This window comes from Empidonax traillii, unplaced genomic scaffold (genome assembly GCF_003031625.1).
Source record: "Empidonax traillii isolate 1590-97213 ecotype Southwest subspecies unplaced genomic scaffold, ASM303162v1 scaffold47:size1546949, whole genome shotgun sequence".
Lineage (NCBI taxonomy): Eukaryota > Metazoa > Chordata > Aves > Passeriformes > Tyrannidae > Empidonax > Empidonax traillii.
This window is the reverse complement of record NW_020955240.1, coordinates 434719-456792: the sequence shown is the minus strand read 5'-3', so window position 1 is coordinate 456792 and position 22074 is coordinate 434719. Positions and strand designations below refer to the sequence as shown.

Sequence of the window (22074 nt, the reverse complement as noted above, 5' to 3'; positions counted from 1 at the left end):
GAGAAATTTATGTTGCTAAACAGACTGATATGACAATGTTCTTCTGAACTATTTTAGGGTAAATATGTAGTAAAACTCAGGAGTTGAGTTATTTAATCATGTTCCTTTATAATTTTAAATAAATTTTAAAAAATACTTTCTGGTAAATATATAATTCAGTGTTTGTATTTACTGCCCTCTAGTGATAACAAAAGCATTAGTATGAATATATAAGATGGTACTAAACTTTTTCCAGACCATAAATCTCACCATGTGGTTCACTAATTTTCAGCCACACCAGAGCAGTGTCTTTTAAAGGTATTCTCTACAACTGCAGTATTTTCAATAGACACTCCTGAGCAATTGCACAACCAACAAATTGCACCCTATTTCAACCCCTGTTTTAGGGACCAGAGTCAATCCTTTAAAACACAATATATATCAATCATTTTCTTGAAAGTTTTCCACATAATGATGGAGTGCATATGTATATCATAGTCTCTAAAACCTACCCTGCAGTAAATGGAGTTTAATTTCAAAAAATATTTAGCTGAATACTGACAACTGACAGAATCAAACGCATAACCACAATCACATTATTTTCTCCATGAAAGTACTACTGTGACCAATACCTGATGTAAATAGGTTTTTCAAATTTTGCCCTAAAAACAATGTTAAAAAAAAGCTTTACAGGGATATACATAGATATATAATCTCACATCACAAAACCTCATTATGTATCATGTTTTTAGACATGTGTCAATATACGGATACAAACACCAAATATGTCTGCATCACATCCAAATAAGCTGTGAAACAAAAGACCTTAGTTACTTATACTTCTGATCTGGAAATGCTTTGAAAAAATACCTTCAAACAAACAGCCTGGTTTTAGCAATATTTTGGAAAATTATGCTTAAATTACTGCAATGTTAATATAAAAAATCTTGGCACAGAAATCAAATCTGTGGTCAGCTTGCATTGGACATGAGGGACAATGAAGGAAACTGAGCTTTCATATTTCATATTTTTCACATCTAATTCATATGCAAAAATCAATTGTATTTATGCAAGCTATTTTAATGTCATGCTTCTCTTGCTGCTACTCTAGCCAACTTGTCAGGGATCCACCTAAGCCAAATCTTTCAACACAGTTCTGGAAGAAGCCACAAAACACTACCACTAGAGGGCCTGGACTCTCCTCATGATTAGTTCCCTTACAATTTATACCCTGGCAGCATTTTGTTTGCTTTACAATAATTCTTGTATTTTATAGAAAGTATAATTTGGATGGAAAAGCAGAAAATAGAAATTATTTAGTTATCACTTTCCTTCCAGGACTCACACTTACACACCTCTTAAATGAGCTACTACAGGCTTTACTGTGACCAGATCTTAAAACCAAACAGTTTGATACTCTATCAGATGATTCTGGCCTTCCAACCTCCTTTTAAGAAGAGTCCTCTCTTGGAAGAACAGAAGAAGAATCTGTTATATGTGGAAGGAAAAAAAAGTTTATTCTCCTCCCCTTAATGCTTTTATTATGTAAACTGTATGTACAGATGACTTGCACAGGACAATTCCCAAGATGGAAAAAAAAGGAAAGAAAAATAAATCAGGCATGGGGCAAAAGAAATAAATAATACTTTCTTCTAAAAGCTACATCCACATGTATATCAATTGACAGCATGTCAACTCATTCTTAGCCACATTCTTTTATGTATTTTTTCTTAGAGACCGCTTTTGGGGATGATATTCCACTGTCATTTCTGATTTTTTTTTTCCCATTCTATTACTCCGGTTTTTTCTCCTCATTCTCTCTATTACACACATCCATTCCTGACTTGGGAGCAATGGCAACTAAACAGACAAAGTAATGCTTCACTCTTTCCCCTTATCTGCAAGGAAAAAGGCATCCTGCTTCTCCACCTTCTTCAGGCGAAGTGCAGCAAGGAAGCTGGCTGGAAATCTCAGCCTCAAATATAGCTACACAGTTTGGCTTATACCCTATTCTATGTTTCATTGAGTTGCCATTTCTTTGCCATACTTTGAGTATGGACATTTTCCAAACAATATACTGATACCCACTCCCCGCTTCCCAAAGCGTAGCCCTAGCCGAGGATGTTTTGCCAGGGCAACTAATATATAAAATTGTCAAGCTTTGCTCTAAGTGGAGGCTCAGAGCAGTAAGCTCCTATGCTTAACAGACATTTGAATGTGTTCTACAGAGAACAAATAAGTAAGAATCATCTAACTCAAAAGACCAGTGTGATCCTCCTCTGCATGGCCATGCCTAGTTGAGTGCAGCTGTCCAGAAACTTATAGTCCTAAGTCATTTAAGAGAAGAAGAGTAAACTTAACAGAGGTAGTGCAATGACCTCACACTTCAATAATGCACCCAAAATTATACTATACCAATGCTGAAGGAATGCAGCTGTTAATAAATATATTGTGCCATAGAGATATAATACATACCATATATATATCATCCACAGAGAGATACAATAAATATATTGTGCCACAGAAATACACTCATAGCTGCAGCTAAACACCAATGTCCTGTGGCACAGAAATTTCAACAACTTGTACCTGCTACCTTATCTACTGAAGATGACTTTCTACAGCTTATTTGCATAAATAAGATTTATAAGCTACATCAGTGTTAACGCTATATAAGGATACTTTTATTTTGGGAGAAGAACACAGTATAGCTTAAAACTTTTCTAAGACTTCCTGTACTAAATACATAAAGGTATCCACACTAGAGAAACAATAAAGGTGATTTATTCTAATATCAATATTCTCCCCTAAAAAAAAAAAAAAAAAAGCACTTGGTCATTTAAGTATTGTGAAAAGAGAATACTTTTTTTTCTAAAACTCATTTGTAGGTAATCCTGACAGTTTCCCTTCTATCAAGTGGAAAAGATATGACTATAAACATGTCTGACAAAGACACAGATATGTAATAAAAGGAATATAAAATTCAGAATCATCTGAATAACTTACTTCTATTTTTATATGTATATGCACCCTGCAAGTAAATATGCATCCCATAAATATCTACCATAGCATGCTCACAAAAGAAGTTTATACACATATTATACATTTTTCCAGACAGCTATATCTAGCAAACATGCAAAGAGGTGTGATGCTTCATTCAGAGAGCTGAGATGGTGCACTCATCCTAAGACTGATACAGCTGTGCCAGTAAAAACTGAGAGTATTACCTATTTCACACAGAAATCTGGCTTGCTAGTAGGGACAAAAGACAGTTTCACATGTATTGGTAGATTAATCTTACTTCTCCTGTAACATGACATACTTATTTTAATGAGGCATTCCTAGTACAGACCTCACCAAAGTCAAGCTTAAACAGTTTCATGAGAAATATTGCTGAATGGTTGTCATTTCATACTAAAAAATATGAATCTTTCAACAGTCTTTTTGCAGGTATGAAAAACAGCAATTATTCCACAGACAAAAGCAGAGAATTGCAGACTGTGAAGTAAGTTCTAACATGGCAAAAAGCTCAGTATAGCTCTGATATAAACACATCTTAGCAAATGCCCATAAATCACATACTTTAGATACCAACATTTAGAATGCAGATGGCCACTTGTTTCATACAATTTTGCTGGTTAAGGCTACAGTTCTCATTAAACCATGACTGTTGTATTCTTACTAAAGTGCGTGTGATAGTGAAATTTTTCTTTCAAGGGAGATCGTTCACTAATACTCATTGAAATATGTCCTTCATACTTTTCATTTGATTTTTTATTTAGGTGCTCTAAAGAGGCTCTGCATCTATGTAGATACACAAAATAATAAAGACTATTCATCTGGAAGAAGAGAAACAACTAATCTCACTCATTGCATGCTTGTCTCATGCATAAACGGAAACAAACAGAAATTTTTTTTTTTTTTGTCTGAGCACTTCACCTGAATGCCTCTAGGTCAAATTAAGCAAACAAGCTCAAAACCTAAGTGGTTTTCAGTCCCACAGTCAGGTGTACTGTGAGGTTAGGTTTACATGCGCACACAAGAGAGATGGAGACAAGATAACATAATTGGGCCAAAGGCAGTTCTGAAGTTTCCTGAATAGCATACTTATTACCAACATGATTTAAATCCCTCTTACAAGAAGTCACAGTATTTGCATGAGGAAGCTCATGGTATATCCATGTTTCCTTACTCCTTTGTCTATGGATACCAGTAATTTGCGTCTCATTCTACACACAGAATCTGAGGACCCATGCCTCACTGTTCCTTTGGGTTTGGCAACCCTGTTTAACCTTGTGCTGCAGAGCAGTCAGTGCTCAGTCTCATCTGAGCAGCAACCAATAGCTGAGAGGTAGAAATGGACTATTAGAACTCTCCATTTTTAGCTACTAGTGTTTCCACATAGCTCACCACCCGTACTACAAACAGGAAAGAGCATACTTGCTCAGGAGAGAACAACTGAAGGTCATGAGATGCAGCTGGATGCTTGGTTCTTCCATGAGGGCAGACTTGCAGCATCACTCTGTTCTGTGAGTGTTTTTCTCCTTCCTACAGCGTGGGCTATTGTGAGACAGGCATTAACCTAGAACCACTCTTGTGCTACAGCTTGCCAGCTCAGACCCCATACAGAGCTACAGAGACAGTTTTGCACTAGGTTTTATTTAAGATAGCTACAAATCACACAACTTCTACATCTATTAGTCTCCAATATAGTCATCACAAAAGTTGAAAGAACTTTGTAGGAGCCCTCTCCTGGGTGAATTTTGCTTATTTTTATGAAACAAAACTAAAAATAAAGCAAGCACCAAGGTTATCTCAAATCACACATACATATCAGTATAAACTTATGCATTTCTCATTACTATTTCAGAAGTGGATTTCAGGTGAGAGGCACCCTTTCAGTCATTCTCCAGGTTTGTTGGGGGGTTTTTTCAACGTTTTTGCATTAATCACAATGCAGTTTCACAACTGACTGTTCAAATGTTGAAAACACCTTTATGCTAAGTTTTCTAGAAGAATAAGTGTTGCTCCTGATCAACTACAGTTTGACAGAGCATCAATAAATTCATATCTACAAGTAAACAATTTTATTGCTAAATCAATATTTTCTTTGAAAATACTCAAACGTGGCCTGTATTTAGCAATTTCTACTATGTACAGTAACCCTGTACAGTAATCCCCTTTTGCAAATACTGCTTTTAGCCATGGCTTATAACCAGTTAATATTTTGTATTTAGGAATGGTTAAAACTAAAATCATAAATTAATTTACTTCAGCATTGATAATTTAGTTTACTTACAAACTTACATAGCACATCAAAACCTTAAGGAAAATTTCATCTGAAATATAAACTTCTGTTTAATCAATAATAATTCACTATCACTTTTCTGAACACTAAACTATAATGAATCTGGCTATTCATACAAAACTCGAAACCAAAGGTAAATTAAAAAACATGAAAGTAGTATCATGTACTGCAAACTGATTAGGTTCCCCTAACAGAAGTACATCATTAGACAGGTATATTTTCTGATGAACTTGCAATATGGATACAAAATACATTATTTAAGTAAAAGATTATCTATTATCATTTCATTATTAGTAGGTATTTTATCAAGGAACAAGTCATTTTTCATATTTCAATCCTCTTTAATAAATACTTTTAAGTCCCTATAAAAATCATCCTTAGTTTGGAAAAGATCTTAAAATCAAACAAAATAAGGTCTAAACATATATGGCATCATCACCTTTGGCTTACATTTTTACTAGTTAAAAAAAAAAAAAAAGCTGGCAAAATTTGGCTGCTGGAAAAGCTCTCTGAAGTCTCCTGGTAGTCAAAAAGTACAAGTCAAAATATCACTTCCAGTGCTGTGGCCTACGAGTCCATCGGCAAGCGTCTCAGCAGATGCAGTACAGGTCAGCATGATTTCTGCCATTCAAAAAACTTTTGTGCATCAGCAGGCAAGACATCACTGCTGGGCAGGATGCAGGGTGAAAAGACAGACTGAGGAACAGACAGATTTATGTAAAGTGTGCTATTTCACAATAGCCAAGGCACTGTAGAAGGAAACAAAGAAAACAAAAACAAAACCCATATAACTCCTCCCTCAAGAACAGTTAAGGCACTGTTTCATACTTAGGCACACTATTCAAATGACAGTGTAACAAAAAGTAAGACCCAACACCTGTCCTCTCATCCTGGCTCTGATCAGTCAGGCAGTTCTAGTTTTCTACAACCAGAACATTTTTCAAGCTCTGATAATGATTTTGATAACAAACCTAAACTGCCTATGTACATCAGCATGCTACTATTTATACCACATCTATACAATCTAAAAGACCCATAAGAACACAGTATCTACCTGGAAGGACAAAATGTATAGATGTGGTATAAATAGAAGCATGCAGTTCTACTTTATCACAACAGTATAGTTTTATTTTGTGTCATTATATCATTCCTATAACCTATTTATCTTTCACAACCCTGTGAAACAAAGATCAGAATACAAATGTATATTCCTGACCACCAAAAATAACAGAAAAATATTTATTTTAGCCCCCAAATGTCAAGATTTGTTTCTGCACAAGTTTTCAGAGCACTTTCTCACCCTGCATTTAAAATTTATCTGTTCCATTTTAAAAATCAAGGTATGTGCTGAAAGCTGAGCTAGAAATGCCAAGCTCTATGTATCAAACAACTGTATCATCTTCAGTGATGAGCTTTAGGGAGTTTTCCTATAATAAAGCCTCTGAAACCTCTTCAGCACCAAAATGAGCTTCACAAAATCCCTCCCAGTTACAAAATATACATATTTGTTTTTACTGATGCTAAGAAACAGAGAAAAAACAACTACCAAATCATGAAATGCAATTTTACCTGGGTCCAATATTCAGACACACAAAACTTTGGCCATACTCCATAGTACATGAAAAATACATTAATTTTACTGAGAAATCTAGGTGTTAGACTTTAAGCAACCAAAGAGACTGGTCAAATAATTCATCACATTAATATTTCACAGGAGTAAACACCTTATTAATTTTCCAGCTGAAGTTTCTGTTGCAAGTGGAAAAATAATTCATTTAAAGACACCCTTACATACCTAATTTCAGACTTTGTTTTTTTTTTAACCTGTCTTCTTGGAAGTGATGCATTCCAGAAAACCTTTGACACCCACATACAGAATAACTTTGTATATCTAGCAAAGATACTTTCTGGCTTCTTACTGAACCATAATAGCCTGCATTTACTCCAGAACGGCACCCTTGTCTCTGCTTGTTGCCATAGCCAACCATACATGGGACTTGCACTTTTTTCCCCAGGACCTGTTTGTTTAAGACAGCCCTAGGCGCTTCCCATTAGGGTGCCTGGATCTGCAGGGAGGGCATTCCCAACAGCAGCAGTGGTGGGAGCTAGCACCGTGTGCCGAGGAATCCAAACATGCTCCCTGTAACACCACACACAAGGGCTGCTTCCAGACACCTTACAAGTCATGCAAAAAACGCATCCAGATTTGGCTGCAGCAGTACTTTTAACTCTAGTATTCTGTGACAGCAAAAGCTGAACACAGGTATGCTAAGGCTAAGGAAGAAGAATTCCAAGGACTACAAGTTTAGAAAGCAAAATAAATACTTCATTTTACAAGATCTCAAGTACCTGTCTGTCCACCTGTTTCTGAGGTGCTTCTATAGAGTCCAAAGAAGTGTGCATTTTAAAAAATCTGCTCATCATTAACTTTCAAATGTGATTCCAGTATTTTACAGTTTGTTTCATTCATGTCAGATACCAAACTGAAAATATTGTTGCATGTGTTCCTGCAGAGGAGGTCTCTTTGTGCAGGGGAAAAGATGGCCAAAACCAAAACTCTGTCAACTCTCACACTACCCACGCATCACACTTCTAATGTGTCAGGGCTTACTCACTTTACATTAGGTAACAAAGTCATCAATGCCACTACTATGGCCATAAAGCCAACAATAGCCAAGATTCACAATACTACTGACATACTCAAGAACAACAACCACCTGCAAACTCAGCAGCAGTAAAGCTTAGAGCCAAGTCATTATCCTTCAAAATCATTTGCAGAAACATAGAGCAACTTTTAAAAAAATTATAAAATCTTTATAAAAAATAAGAATTCAAATGTTCCTTCTATTTGTCATTATTTATCACAATGCTGATAAAGTTTGGCAAATATGCTAACTACTCAAAATATTATTACATACTTTAAAAGTGTTATCTAGTCTGTTTTGGCAATTTCTTTTTTAAAACATACTCGAAGATGCTCAAGTCCTCAACATATACCTAGCAGCCTACTTTTCAGTTGTTTCTATTCCACAAACATTTTTACTCTATTAGTGAAAGAGCACTACCTTGCTATTTCTTTTTTTCTTCCTTACACTAACCTCTATTGTGCCTTCTGATTACCCTTCTTTTCTGCTGCAGTTGCACTAATTTTCAGTGTCCCAGGGATGAAGTTTATAGAAACACTGCTAAAGGGCACAGACAAAATGTCACCTAGGGTGTTTATCCTGTGTTCTGATCAGCTCTGAAAACTAACAACTGCTTCCTTGTATCAGTAAGTACACATGAATCATATCCTCACTAAACTGCTCTTCATTTGGAACACACTTTGAATCACTAAAGAAGGGCTGATATATTATGAAAAATCATTGTTTCTAGATAAAATAATACTCCAGGATGAGGTACCCTTCATTTTGTATTTTAGAATGCTGAATATAAACTGATATCCTGAGAAAGAGTAGGGGAAAAAAAATCTAGTATCTTTTTATCTAATCCCTGAAACTAAAATAACTTTTTCAGTACCAACCAGTGCAGTGCTGCCTTCCTGAATCTATTGACTGGTATCAGTATACAACAAGAGAACCATATTTCATTATAAAATTCTATCTATCCTCTTTGGGGTCTTCTTCTTAGAAGCTGATTTATGGTCATTAAAGTATCATTACTGTTATTCATCTTGCTCTTTCCTGGACACTGGAAAAGACACCCTTGTTACAACTGTTAATTCTGAATCAGAAAAATCAAGTTTACAAAAATGTTAGTATCTCAGGTGGCAGTGTGAGGTTGTCTGTAATTCTGGGTAAAATTATTGCATTAAGTCAACCTTGACCACAAGAAGATTAGATAGTCTGGTTTAAATACATTAACACCTGCTTTTACAGGTTCCTTCAATCATGTAAATGAATTCAATTAAAAAACACTCATCATTACATCCATCAAACAGTACTCCTAGGGTAATGGTTAGGAAGCTGCAGTTAACCACATACATTTCCTGTACAGTCCAGTCGTTTATTCCAGAATAAAATGAACACTGACTTAGTTTCAAATGCTTTATATGACTTTGAAAAAACTGCCTGTAAATTTATTCAGGAAGACAAACCAGGTAATAAGGAAATGTCACTGGTTAGCCTACAGTGCTTATGAATACAAACAAGCAAAACCATTAACACATATTAAACTAATGATGGCGAATTATGGAAGAGCTTGAAAACCAGCCTGAACTAATGTACATTAACACAATTGCTGCCTCGTTAACGTTTTGCCAATATCAGTGTTGATGAGAGGGGATTGCATTATGATATTCCTGAAACCTGCTACTGATCTTCCTATATCGGAAACATAACTTTGATGTGAATGCAGCAGGGAGCACAGGGAGCCCTGCCACTGGGCTGTGTCGTGCAGACACTGACTGGACAGCACACCTGAACACGTGAAAGCAAGAGCATGATTCTCTGAGATATCTAGACTCTAAAGCCTTGGACTGCCACAAACTCATCTTAACCACTCGGCCTCAGTTGCCCAATCTGCAGAACAGAAATACTTTTGTATAAACAGTGATGTGAATGTCATCGTGTGTCACTATGTGTGGCATAGTACAGGCTTATTTTAAAAAACATAACTTCCTGTACAAGTAGAGGAAAAACGGACCTAAAGATCCATGTTGTTTCACAGGTAAAAAGCTAGCTCCCATTTTGTTGTTTTATACTGTAGACTGCTTTATATAGATTCGTAAGCTGCTTCCATACTTTCTGTACAGATTAGAAACTATCCTTGGCCAGGAAAGATGAACTATTACTAAGCAAAACTACATACATGTATTATTTGCAAGTCTGATATTTCTTAGTATAATAAAAGACCAAAATCAATCAAATTTATCTGGAAGATCTGCTTCCAGTTTAACTTTCCTTTGTCCTCTTGCTTTCCAACCCCAAATAAAACCAACAGCAAAAATGCATAAACCAGCAGCCTTTCATATAGCAATTATGGGCAGAGTTGACAGTATTGGCTTGCTGTGGGATCATACAGGAGTATTCAGCTAGCTCTATTTCATTATCTGATCATATATTAGTGGGCTACAACTTAATACAAGTAGCAAGCTGTTTAAATTTTATGTGCAGATAATCTTGTAAACAAGTCCTGTACATTAGCTTGCTTCAGTGTTGCTCCACTGCTGGTGGTTTACAACAGATGATACTATTGCCTATGCAGCTCCACTTCAAAAAGGCAGAGCAGGCAAGCAGAGAGAACCACAGGCAGAACTTTCACTAGCACAGCAGTCTCGTTTGGTTGGAGATCCAGAAGAAGCAGTAGTCCCCATCACAGCACATCACTGCCACAAAGCACATAACAGGGCAGCTACAGAGAAGCTGCACCTCAAGTGCTCAGAGGTGAACACAGCTCAAGAGGTAGGTGCTCACCACCACCCTGCTCACATGATTTCGAGGCAGGATGAACATGGCTTTCATCATACCTTAGCTTGCCTAGATTCAGATTTGCAGCTCCCTGCAGGACTGGCTGCAAGTTAACCAGAACTGGGATCAATTTCTATTGAGATATGCTCAAAGCAAAACAAAAAACCAACCAACCAAAAACGCAGACCAAAAAATATCCATCCACAACACACTTAATTCTATGGTAAGTCTCCTAAACATGGAAAGTTTTGGTAGATAATACCAAAACCTCCACTAATGTAACTCAAACGGGACAACAGTTTCTTAGTGCAGTGTCTTTATGAGACAGAATCTGGGCTGATACTTCAGCAAATGCCATATCTGTTGTAACAAAACTTCATATAATAGCTGCCTCTTATTTGGAAACACAAAATTTATGAAAAAGGAAAAATAAAAAAGAAAGAATGGCCACTGCTTTCCAAAATGCTTCATATCTTAGTCTAAACTTAAGCAAAGCAGCCCACTAACATGAATACAATGCAGGAGTCTTTGGCTCTAAATACTGTCACAAGAAGCCACAAGTATTTAGATACTTATCATACCTTTCAGTTGCCACAAATACCACCTTATTACTAAGCAAGAAGTTATTAAATACTCATTCCCGTGAAGAACCTTTCCAAGCAAGACCTTCGGGGGGGGAAAAAAATCAGCATTTTTTGTAAATGTCACAAAAAGGCACATTGATGAGACATTTTATCTTTAAGTAATTCAACTCCTGGAAAAACTTCCTAATTTTAAAATCCTTTATTATGGCAGTTGAAAAATAACATTTTCCCACATCAATTCTAGTTATTTACTCCATAACATTTTGCTGTATTATTCTGTCTCATTATGCTAAAAGGAAAGACTCTTTCACACTGTGGCATTTCCTGTAATTAAAGAGGCTACAAAATAGAGTTGTTTGTATGGTGGCATGGACCATTTGCTTATATTTATGAAAAACTGATCCCATTACTAGGGACTGGAAAGCTCAGCAATCCTAAAATAGCAGCTGAAAACCTGGGCAGTGTTAAATGATAGCAACCCTCTGAGAGGCATAACTCTTAGTAAACAGCTCTTGCATCCAAGACCTTTCAAAGTGCACTGAATAAGAGATGCAGAAATCTATTTTCTTCTAAAATTTACAATACAGACTGAATCTGTGACATAAGGGGTTTCTCACTTGTTTTTGAGCCTTGAAATGCCATTGTTTTTTCTATCAACTATTGTGGGACACTGCTAGGCTCCTTTCCACTGGCACAAGAAACAATATCCTGTGCTAGGTACTTGTATTTGAGAAGAGTCCTAAAAAACAGCAGAAGGGGCTCACCCCATCACACAAATAAGATGTTTCAAAATCACAAATGCCTGCTTGTAATTGCCCAAGGAGGTCAATGTTTGCCATCACGCACCCACACAAGGAGTAAGGGCTGCTCGCAAGTCAGTTACCTTGAGCTTAACTCACCGCATTTGCTTCTTTCTCGTTAAGACCTTCACCTCTATTACTCTAGCAAGGCCCCACTTAAATATCCTAGCAGAAAAAAACTATGTTTTATGACCTCTCTCATTTGGCAGAAACCCAACAGCCTCTATGGAAACGGCATGGATTTGCACAGAAGAGAGTCAGCCATAGCTGAACTGGTGCCACTACTCCATCCAGTTGTTTCTGAGAAGATGGAAGTCTTCATAAATTATAAGGGCACGTTTCAACATTTATTTTGCTGTGGCACAACCCTGTGCAATACAGACGGCAAAGTGCTAGCTCCTTTTATATCTATCTATCTATCTACACACAGACATATCACTCATCACTGCAGTTACCTAAGGGCCCTCCAGAAGCAGGAGTGCTCTTACATGATGACAAATAAAGTTGTGAAGAGGGAACTGCACTACAGCCCAGAGGTCATAAAATCCTTTCAGGCTAGCTTCAGTACATAGAAAAGCAGGAGTGTTCCCAGAAAAGCAGTCCTTCCTTATCTACACAATACTCTTGTCCTGTTCTCTTGCTATAAAGTCCAACAAAATTGGGGAAGCTGCACAAATATGCATTAATTAAAATTCAGGCTTACTATCTTATCAGTATCTCTTTATTCTGTCACTGTAAAACTGAAATCCTTAATGAATAAAAGATTTCCTGATGGTGCATTCAACAAGCATTTCCTTGCTAAGAGCTGCCCCTTAATCATAATCGTCATCACGAGCAGCACTCTAAAGAGCAAACCAAATCCTCAGATTTCCTAGAAGGATCTGAGAATGTAAGACCCAGTTAAGCTATCATGCCAGCCAGCCAAGTGCGACGGCACTGCCAGACATTATATAAGAGGACTGTCACATAACAAACCCCATATTCAGTCATGACAACAACAAATTTCTTTTCTACTGTTACATTTACAGCACCAAGAGAATGACTGAAGTTTAAATCCGCTTAAGTGGATGTAGCAAATTATCCTGTCTCTCAACTGGAAACAGGTTGCTCTAACCTGAGGCTGGGACAGAAGAGGTTACAACTTTACTCTGGCTGAGCTTCCACATTTGAAAAAATCATTGCAAAAAAATTATACTCTCGCATATGAGAGGTAATTTCTGAAGACAAACTCCTAATGGTGCCATGAACCTGCCTCAAAGCAAGAATCCAAAAAAGACAGCGCTAAAAGCTAGCCTCTTAATAAACAACTGATCCATGTTTATTTGTTCTAGACACAGCCTATCTAGGACCATAAAACAGTACTGACCACCACAGTACTTAAGCTTTTGCATAGAATAAGACAAAGATAAAACTGATCAATTGATTAACTCAGGAGTCAGAGCCTGTCATCAGCTCTGGGCATAGGTAAACCCAGAGAGCTGCTGTCAGCCTGTATCACAGTGATGCTTCTCTATCCAGATGCTTTTTTGATGCTTCTCACTCACAAAAGTGAAGTGCTGCCAAGAGGCTAGAGGTACTTTCCAGCCCTGCTCTTTTCACCCCAGCCATGCCAGGATACATTTTAGGATCAAGAAAATGTGATTATAAACCAGCTCAAATTGGCGGGGAACTTTAGGAGGGAAAGTAACTGAACAAATTTCAAGTTGTCTTTGTTTCCTTCAAGTATGATTTTAGTTTATATTAAACATTTGTAGGTAGATCATATTTTAAAATAAAGTTTGAGTGTACATAGTGGGTGTCAAGTACACAGCTATAAACATAAACCAAAATTCCACTAATCTTTGTGCTGTATTATGCTGTGTTATACTAGGGTAGTTTTTCAATGTTAGCTGGTTGATAACATTGATGCTCTGGGCATCTTCGAAACACTCAAAAAAAATCTTGCAAAGTATTTTTTTTTATAGTAACTAGCATTGTAAATAGAGTTCTAATCTGTAAGCATTTGCACATAGTGGTATACAAGCTGGAAAACTGCAAGGTAGTCTATCCTTTAAAAGTACATAGTAGTTAACATGGTTCAACTAAATGAAACCTAAATCTTCTCAGCTTTGACATATAAGTTTGTAGCAGGAAAGAAGTTCCCTGTTAATTACATTTTCCAGACTCTTGATCATTACCAGTCATTAGCAAATCCTGCAAAAACCATCATCTGCAGGAGACTTAAAACTGAAACAAAAATTTCAAGCATTGAACCTTTTTCCATGTCGCAGTTCATATGCTCAGATACCTAGAAGCAATAAGGATTAGATGTTTGCAAAATCACGATTACAAAAGTGAAAATATGCTTTTGCATCCAAGTTTCATTACAGGTATTCCTCCACATTTGGCAAATCTGCAAATAATACCGTCTAACAGAAAGTGGTTGCTTCATCTTTATTACTGGAATTCTTAATTTGTTTACTGTCTATCACAGCATAACTCTCAGATCCAGATCCAGGACCTTACATTAGGTACTGCCAAACTGTGTACTGGAACAAGATAGATTTTAAGTTCTCTGGGAGAAGAACTATTATATTTTGCTTTAGTATTGTTTGGCAGAGAAAAGGAACAGGTCATTACCCATTTAAAAAAAAAAAAAAAGGCAAATTATTTAAAACAAAATTAAAAAAAAAATCTCTGCTACCTGGATATTTTTAAAACTGTTATTGGCTTGTACATGTTAGAAATCACAATCAACAAGCTGGTAGTCACCTAAAAACTACATTTTTCAAGAGATATTACTCACAATTCAGTTTAGCAGAAACTGATATGGGTTAGCATCTTTGGAAATCAAAACAGTTATCCAGTGACATCTAATTATGCTTTAGGATCCTATCCTTATGACCCAGATTTGTAAACTATTTCCTAAAATTAATTTAGAACTGTTCAAGAAAGCACGATGCATGAAAACACAATACAACCACTCTCCACCGATGTTAGGCAATATTAAATAGTATAAAAAATCAAAACTAATTCTCCAAAAATGAAAGACATTTTAGCCAATTTTCTAAATTTAAGGTCTTATATGTTTTTTCATTTTGGAACCTTTAAAAACTTTAAAGGGCTTCTAGAGGAGTACAATGACAAACTTCTTACACTTTTAAAAACTGGTTTTGTCTTCCTAGTACCTAATTCCAGAAGCTAGAAATTTAAGAAAACACCAAGTGTAAGATTCATAACATAATGACAATTAACAATACATCTAAATACTATGTCCTTTTGAAATCACATTTGTTTACAAACTATGCCTGTGGGTGCATCATGGATCTATCCATCAGTTAGTTCATGTGCAACGCCTGCAGGCACTTGGAAATCTGCTTATCACAAGGATGGCTGGGAAATGAGACATCATCTGGATATTACAGTCATACTGGTGTAATTTAGGCAGCCAAGCATCATGGTTAGCTTTCTACAGAACAGACCTATGGCACGTTTTCAAAGTTTTTTGGGTAACACTTAATCCATATGATGAGAGGGCTCATCTGGAAATTGCACATAGTATTCTGTGACTACTGCTTCAAGCAATTTTAAGGCGGGAGAAGCAGCATCTCATCATATTTCTACGTCATCCCACTTCCAGTCATCCAAAGCTGTGAGATGGCATGTCATAGACTACTGCTAGCATGCGGGGCACCTAGACAAAATAAATAACACTGGATCGGGATGTGCTAATGATAGTCCTATGCAACTATTATGATGGTAAGGGACTCCAAACAGATGCAACCAACAGTTTGCACGAAAGGGACTAAAGGTAAGACTTACTCTGTGGCCTACTTCAACCATTCAGGACACAAATACTAGTTCCACCCTGGATTTTTTCCTTTTCACAATGTGCAAAAGCTCTTACCTGGTGCAAGGCTCAATTCTTATGGACTCCTTATGTCTCATATGTGTTCCCATAAATAAGGAAAACTAACACTGTGAAAATGCTGTTATATGCAAAACAAAGGGAAAATAAAGGTTCTGCGGCAGGAACGGGGGAGGGAACCAAAAACAATCAATCAATCTTTTGGGCTGGTTCGTAGAGAAACCCAGAGAAAACAAAAGAGATAAAAACAATGAGAAACCCTGTTCTGTACCAACAACCTTTCTTTTCCCGCTTTTCTCTTCTGATTTTATAGATGTAGGGTACTCTTGGATATTCATTGCTGTACTGAAGTCTGTCCTCAGCCTTGAGCAAAGTTCTTCTACTTCAGTTTCTCAGTAAGCTAAAATAGTATATTTTATAGTATATAGTGTATACTATAGTATAGTATATACAAATACTTGTATGCTTCATTGAGATGTCATAGTTTGCAGTTACTGTATTGCAAAGTACAGTATTGTATAAATGCTGGATATGTTTTAGCAATCAAAAATAAAATGATTCTTTAGAACAATCTACTACACATCTGAAACTAAAATCCTCATGCACTATATTTTCTCAAACTATTATATGGGCTTGGTCTTTCATATTCAAAACCGTTCAGTTTATGGTTAGTGGCACAGATGTACTTTTGTAAAAGTTTCCTAACAAACAAAACAGAACAAACAAACATTGGAAGGTGAAAAATTTCTATACAAAGGAGTAGACTTCCCAAAAAAGAATAAAGAGGCTTAATAATTCAAACAAATACAAACAGAGTATAGTATCAAATGTAGCATGTCTGTGTCTACTTATAAATGCAAAGTAGTTTTCAAATTTTAAAATAAAACTGTCCTCCAGTAAAAACCTGAATATACTTGGTGAAACTTGAAGATACATTGATTAGTTTTATTTTATCCTAAAAACAGTTTGCCCTTATTGTTCATATACTGCATATGTATATCTGATCTCTTATAGGGACATAATAAATACATATTCAAAGAAAGTCCAGCATCGTACAAAAGAGTGGCTATGCAGACATCACAAGTTAAGACACTGATAGGTGTTAAAACTTTGTTAGCAACAGGTTCTCCAAAACTCTTGACTCTGTAGCTTGTGGATACATACACAATACAGACTGAGTAACAAAATCTTTCAAATGGCAACAAAAACTGAAAATGAAGTTCGGAGAATAGCATGATGCCAGGCAGAAGAATTTCTTTTGAAAAGAAATGTAATTCATGCTAAGAGTCTCTAAGAAAAGCACAGGGAATATTATATTTTGGAACTAAAGCATGACATTATGGGCCTAATACCTCACATCTCAGATGTGAAGCATCTGTGCAGCAGAGTTGAAGAGCCAATAACAAACAGCAGATATTTGGTAAGGGCAGTCAAAGCAAAATAGCAGAATTTTAGGAAGGCATAAGCTGAGTCAAAACAACTATTTTCTGAATTAAAAAAAATTACTAATTGAAACTAAAATGATAATGCTAAAATATCTTTCATCAGTTGCTTTTGAAGACATAAGAGATGGAAAACTCTTTAAAGTAAAGCGCTTTTTCCTATTTCTAATTGTATATTCAGCTATCCAAATATTCAGATGTTGACAAATGTAAAAATAAATTCTGAAGAAAGACAGCAGGCTTATTAATTAGTCTTTAAAATTTAACTCCAGAAATCTAACTACATATTCTTTGCAAAATAAAACCACAAAAAGAAGTGCATTTATGAATGAGGGACGTGGAAACTCGATTTCAGACTGCAAAACAAATGTGCATACAGACCACAGCAGATCCCAGCACAGAGCTCCCAGATAATGTGCATCCTCAGCTTCCAGAATGGGAAGGAAGTGCTCACTCTGTCTCAGAAACACACCAGGGTCCCTATTGCGATGGCACCTCGGTTCCGAGCATGTTCGTTCATAACAAATAGTGCTATGAGAGCTGTCAGCATTACTGTTTACAAACAAAATCCAACATACCCCCCCGGGATCAAGAACTACCTTTATGACCTTTACATACTAGTTTATACACTATCTCCAGGAAAGTTCCCTAGTTCTCTACGGGATGCTGTGAAGAAAAAAAAAAAAAAAAAAAAAAAAAAGGAGCAACCGAAGGGATTAACACTAGCAGCTCTAAACAATCTCTACTTGCTTTTAAATTGAGACAGAAAAGCACTGTAGCTTTCCAAGACCTGCATCACTTTCGCAACTTGCCCTGAAATTTCAGGGAACGGTGTACAAAACCATAACAGAAGCCCTTTCCGCACCCAAACCCGAGGACGGAGACTGCTCGCCTACGGCAAGATCCTCTGGCCGGGGCCGCTCCAGCGCCCTGGACCCTCCGGCTGTCCCGGCCGCAGCGACCCCCGGCCCTACGGCCGCCCGCGCGAAGGGAGAGAGGCGCGGCGGTGCCGAGCCCGCAGGCTCCTACCTTGTTCGAGGCCATTTCGCTGACGGAGTGCCTGGTCTGCAGGGTCTCCAGCTGGTCCAGGCACCAGTCCAGCTCCTCCATGGTCTCGCTAGCCAGTTTTTGATAGGCCTCCTCTGCGAAGAGACAGGGAAAGGCACGCTCAGTTCGCAAGCGTTTCACAAGGCTACCGGCGAGCTCCATCGCGCCCATCCTGCTGCGCTGCCCGGTGCCCAGACATGGGTTCTGCTCCCTCATAGTGCCAGCGCGGACAGCGACCGCCGCAGATCCGCCCGTCCGCAGGGCAGCGCTCCTCTGCGGGCCACCGGGGGGGCGAGCGGCCAAAAACTTCAGTCCGGCCGGGTTGGCCCCTCGCCTCCACTCCGCCGCCCTCCCCGGAACCGCGGCCAACCGCGGACCCGCCCTCTCGCGGGCGGTTTCGAGCTCGGCGGGCGCGGCGCGGTGGAGATCGGGCTAGCCGCTGCCCTTCCACACACACAGCCCCACCGCGGCAGGAACCCCGCCGAGAACCCCTTCCCTGTCTGTTCTTACCTACCCACGGCCGTACCATCAGAAATTAACCGGTTGGTGTTTACAGAAGCGCGGGAAGGAGGTACGAGCACGTGTAAGCGCTCGGATCAATGATGAGCCGCCGAAGCACTGGCTGTTTAAAGGACCGCTCAAATAACTGCAATCGTGTTTGCGCTGACCTGTATGTGTTTGTGTGTGGGAGTGCTCAAATGACTGCAGTCGTGTTTGCTCTAACCCGAAGGCTCTGTAGGTGTATGTGTGTTTGCGTGCACAAAGCACCACATGTTGTCTGTAAACAAAGCAAGGATTGATAGAAAAGTCTTGGAACTGGACCCAGCAATACAGTACGGGAAATGGACCCTATAACAATATGAAATGCCATTATTGGAACTAACTGTGCAAGTTTCAGTTACATAACAGGAAGATGTTTTCTTCAGTAACTCCCCAACAACAGGAGATCCATTGGTTTGCAAATAATTTTAGAAAAATAGCCCTTTATGTAGGGTGGAAGCCTCACCTACAAAGCCTGGCTATTTCAATGTAGATCTTAGGGGGAGAGTGCTTCTCTACACTGAAGTTGGAGCTGAGTGAGTTTTAGGCTAGGCATGGTGTCTTACAAGCTGTGTACCTGCAACATCGAGTTTTGAAACTGCTGGCTCACATGCGTCTGAAAAAGCTACGTGCAAACATGATTCCAAGGTAGAGAAATGTTTCTTCGGTGGGCTTGTAATTGCCATCTATAACATCTCCCTTAACTTATTTCACATCAAATTAGCGTTATTTTCATAACGTCAGACAAGGAAAAAACCAAGCAAATAAGCTAACTAAAACTCCTTTTCAAATAAAACACCCCATCACAGACTACTGCTATTAGTGCATTACTGTTTGACATCTTGGATACTAGATTTGTATGTTTTTACATTTCTGAGCACATGCTCAAAAATTTCAGGCTCCTTCACACTTGTTAAACTTCACGTACACGAGGCTATTGCAAAAACAGTCCACAATTTCGAATTATGTCCATTTTCCTCTGGAAAAGGTAATGCAAGAAGAAATTGTTTGAATTGAGATTAATTGGCAGAACCATTTAAAGAAGATTTTGCAGTGTAACCATTTCAGTAAACACATTAACCAATGCTCAACAAAAATCCCCATTAAATTGTAGACACTCTTTCAGATGCATATTACTATAAATGCTATCTGATCTTAAGGACTCTCTGGCAAATAAAGTCAGGTTTTTACAGCCTGTTTATCTATCAAAAGAGAATTCATGGTGTTCTGCAATACAGCAGACATCACAGCTCACTACTTCTTGAACACAACTGTTTAACTGATCTTACAGTGTAGATTTCAGCAAGATCACTACTGAAAAGAGAAATACCTTTGTTTATAACATGTCTGTAAGAGTAAGGGATTAAATGCTTTTGAGGAAGCAGAGATGCAGTTAACATATGCAGTTATCTGATGACCTCATACAATCATTGCCTTGAGGATACAATGGACAATGAAGTGAGGTAAAATGAATTTGTATGATGTTATTTTGCTGCTAGCCTGCAGCCTGCCCATCAGCAGTTCTTGAAAATCAGATACTAGGAACCATGTTTTTCTTAACAAGATCATCCCCTCTAATGCTTCAGAGAGTATGCAGGTAAGGTTTTTCCAAGAAGTATGAGAACAACAAAATAAACTGAAGGGATAAAATATTTAGGTAAACGTAATAAAACATTCAGTTTGTTATGCAACAATATATATTACATTCAGGATTTTTTATCTACTACTCACCTTCCCAATGTATCTCAAAGCACATTAGAAAGCAGAATCCATCACTCACAAGGAAGTCCTATCACCCTTAGGATCTTTCTTGTGACCTCTCATTTCAGACTGCCACACTTCAAGAGTTTGTGATTGCTGTTGGGACCTAACTGACCACTCAAAGTAAAATTCGGATGGGCAATGCTAGGTTAAAGACTTGCTGAACTCAGCATCTTCTGACAGTTCTCAGATCTCAGAGCTGTCAAGCCAGTCCTGATATCTTAAATGGAAATAAAAGGTTTCCTAAATGATGGCAAAGTACCCTCCAAACAAGCATACCTGCAGTTCTGAAGGGCAGAACAACCATAGGAAATCTTTTTTCTGAATGGTACTAAAGCTCTAAATTTGGCCCACACTATTGTTGATACACAATGTGGTGGAAAATGTAGTGGTTAACAGCTTTTCAAGCATAGCACCCCAGTACCACTAAGCTAAGAATAAAAGAATAATTATCAGCTGTGCAGCTTTGAGAGCCTCAGAACTCTGTTTCTGACTTCTGTGTTACCTCTGAGGTAGCACCCTGTAATTATTCCCATCCAGGACTGATCTACTAATCAGATTTTTTGGAATAGACACAAACAAGCTTCTCCACCCAGACCATGAAGTCCTGAAACAGATTAACTTCTGTGGAGAGCCATCTTGAAATTTCAGACGTTCTTTTTATGTCTCATTAGGCTTTAATATGAGGGAGAGAAGTACAGTTGAACACCAACTGCTTTAACAATTTGCATGTTATTTTGTATATGCCTTTAGAAAAAAAAGAAGTGACAACAAGTGCTCTCTTTTCAGTTCACAGATTACAAGCAATTCCACTATGTATGGTACATTGAAAAACAAAACAAAACAAAGCAAATAAAACCGGAAAAAACCTAATGAAAGGCTAGCTGAAAGAAAAGGCTCAGCAATAATCATTTACTACTACACAGTTAATTTTTTCTCAGAGTGTTCTACTGTACATTTTTATAAAGACTTCATTCTTAGCACAGCTCCTAACACACCACCAGAGATAGCTGCACTTGTATTCATGTCATTATTTGGGAACAATTTCTGTTCAAAATTTTCAAAGGGAAAAAATTATTATATGGCAATGTTTAAGTAGTGTCCACTTTATTTAATGGTTCTTAATAATTTTCATATAAGTTGTTCTACTATTCCTGAAGAACAAAAAGCAATACTAGACTTTCCTACTAGTGCTCAAGTGTATTCGTACTAAACTTTCTAGTAATTTAATGACTGTCAGAACAGCAGAAGGAAAAGATAAGTACAGATACTTCATTGTCTGATTGGTTGAAATCAGCTGAGTGATGCAAAGAGGCTGGAAAGAAATTGACTTAGCAAGCACACATCCAAGGGCTTTG

At 37.7% G+C, this 22074-nt stretch overlaps 1 protein-coding gene across 4 annotated transcripts in view; it reads right to left on the bottom strand.

Moving 5' to 3' along the window:
- PDE4D (phosphodiesterase 4D) overlaps positions 1–22074 on the bottom strand; it is a 357539-nt gene that overhangs the window by 25193 nt on the left and 310272 nt on the right. For all 4 annotated transcript variants that reach the window (XM_027878918.1, XM_027878920.1, XM_027878922.1 and 1 more), the window contains one exon: positions 18398–18510. In XM_027878918.1, the coding sequence (XP_027734719.1) occupies positions 18398–18510 (113 nt within the window). The remainder of the gene's footprint in view (positions 1–18397; positions 18511–22074) is intronic.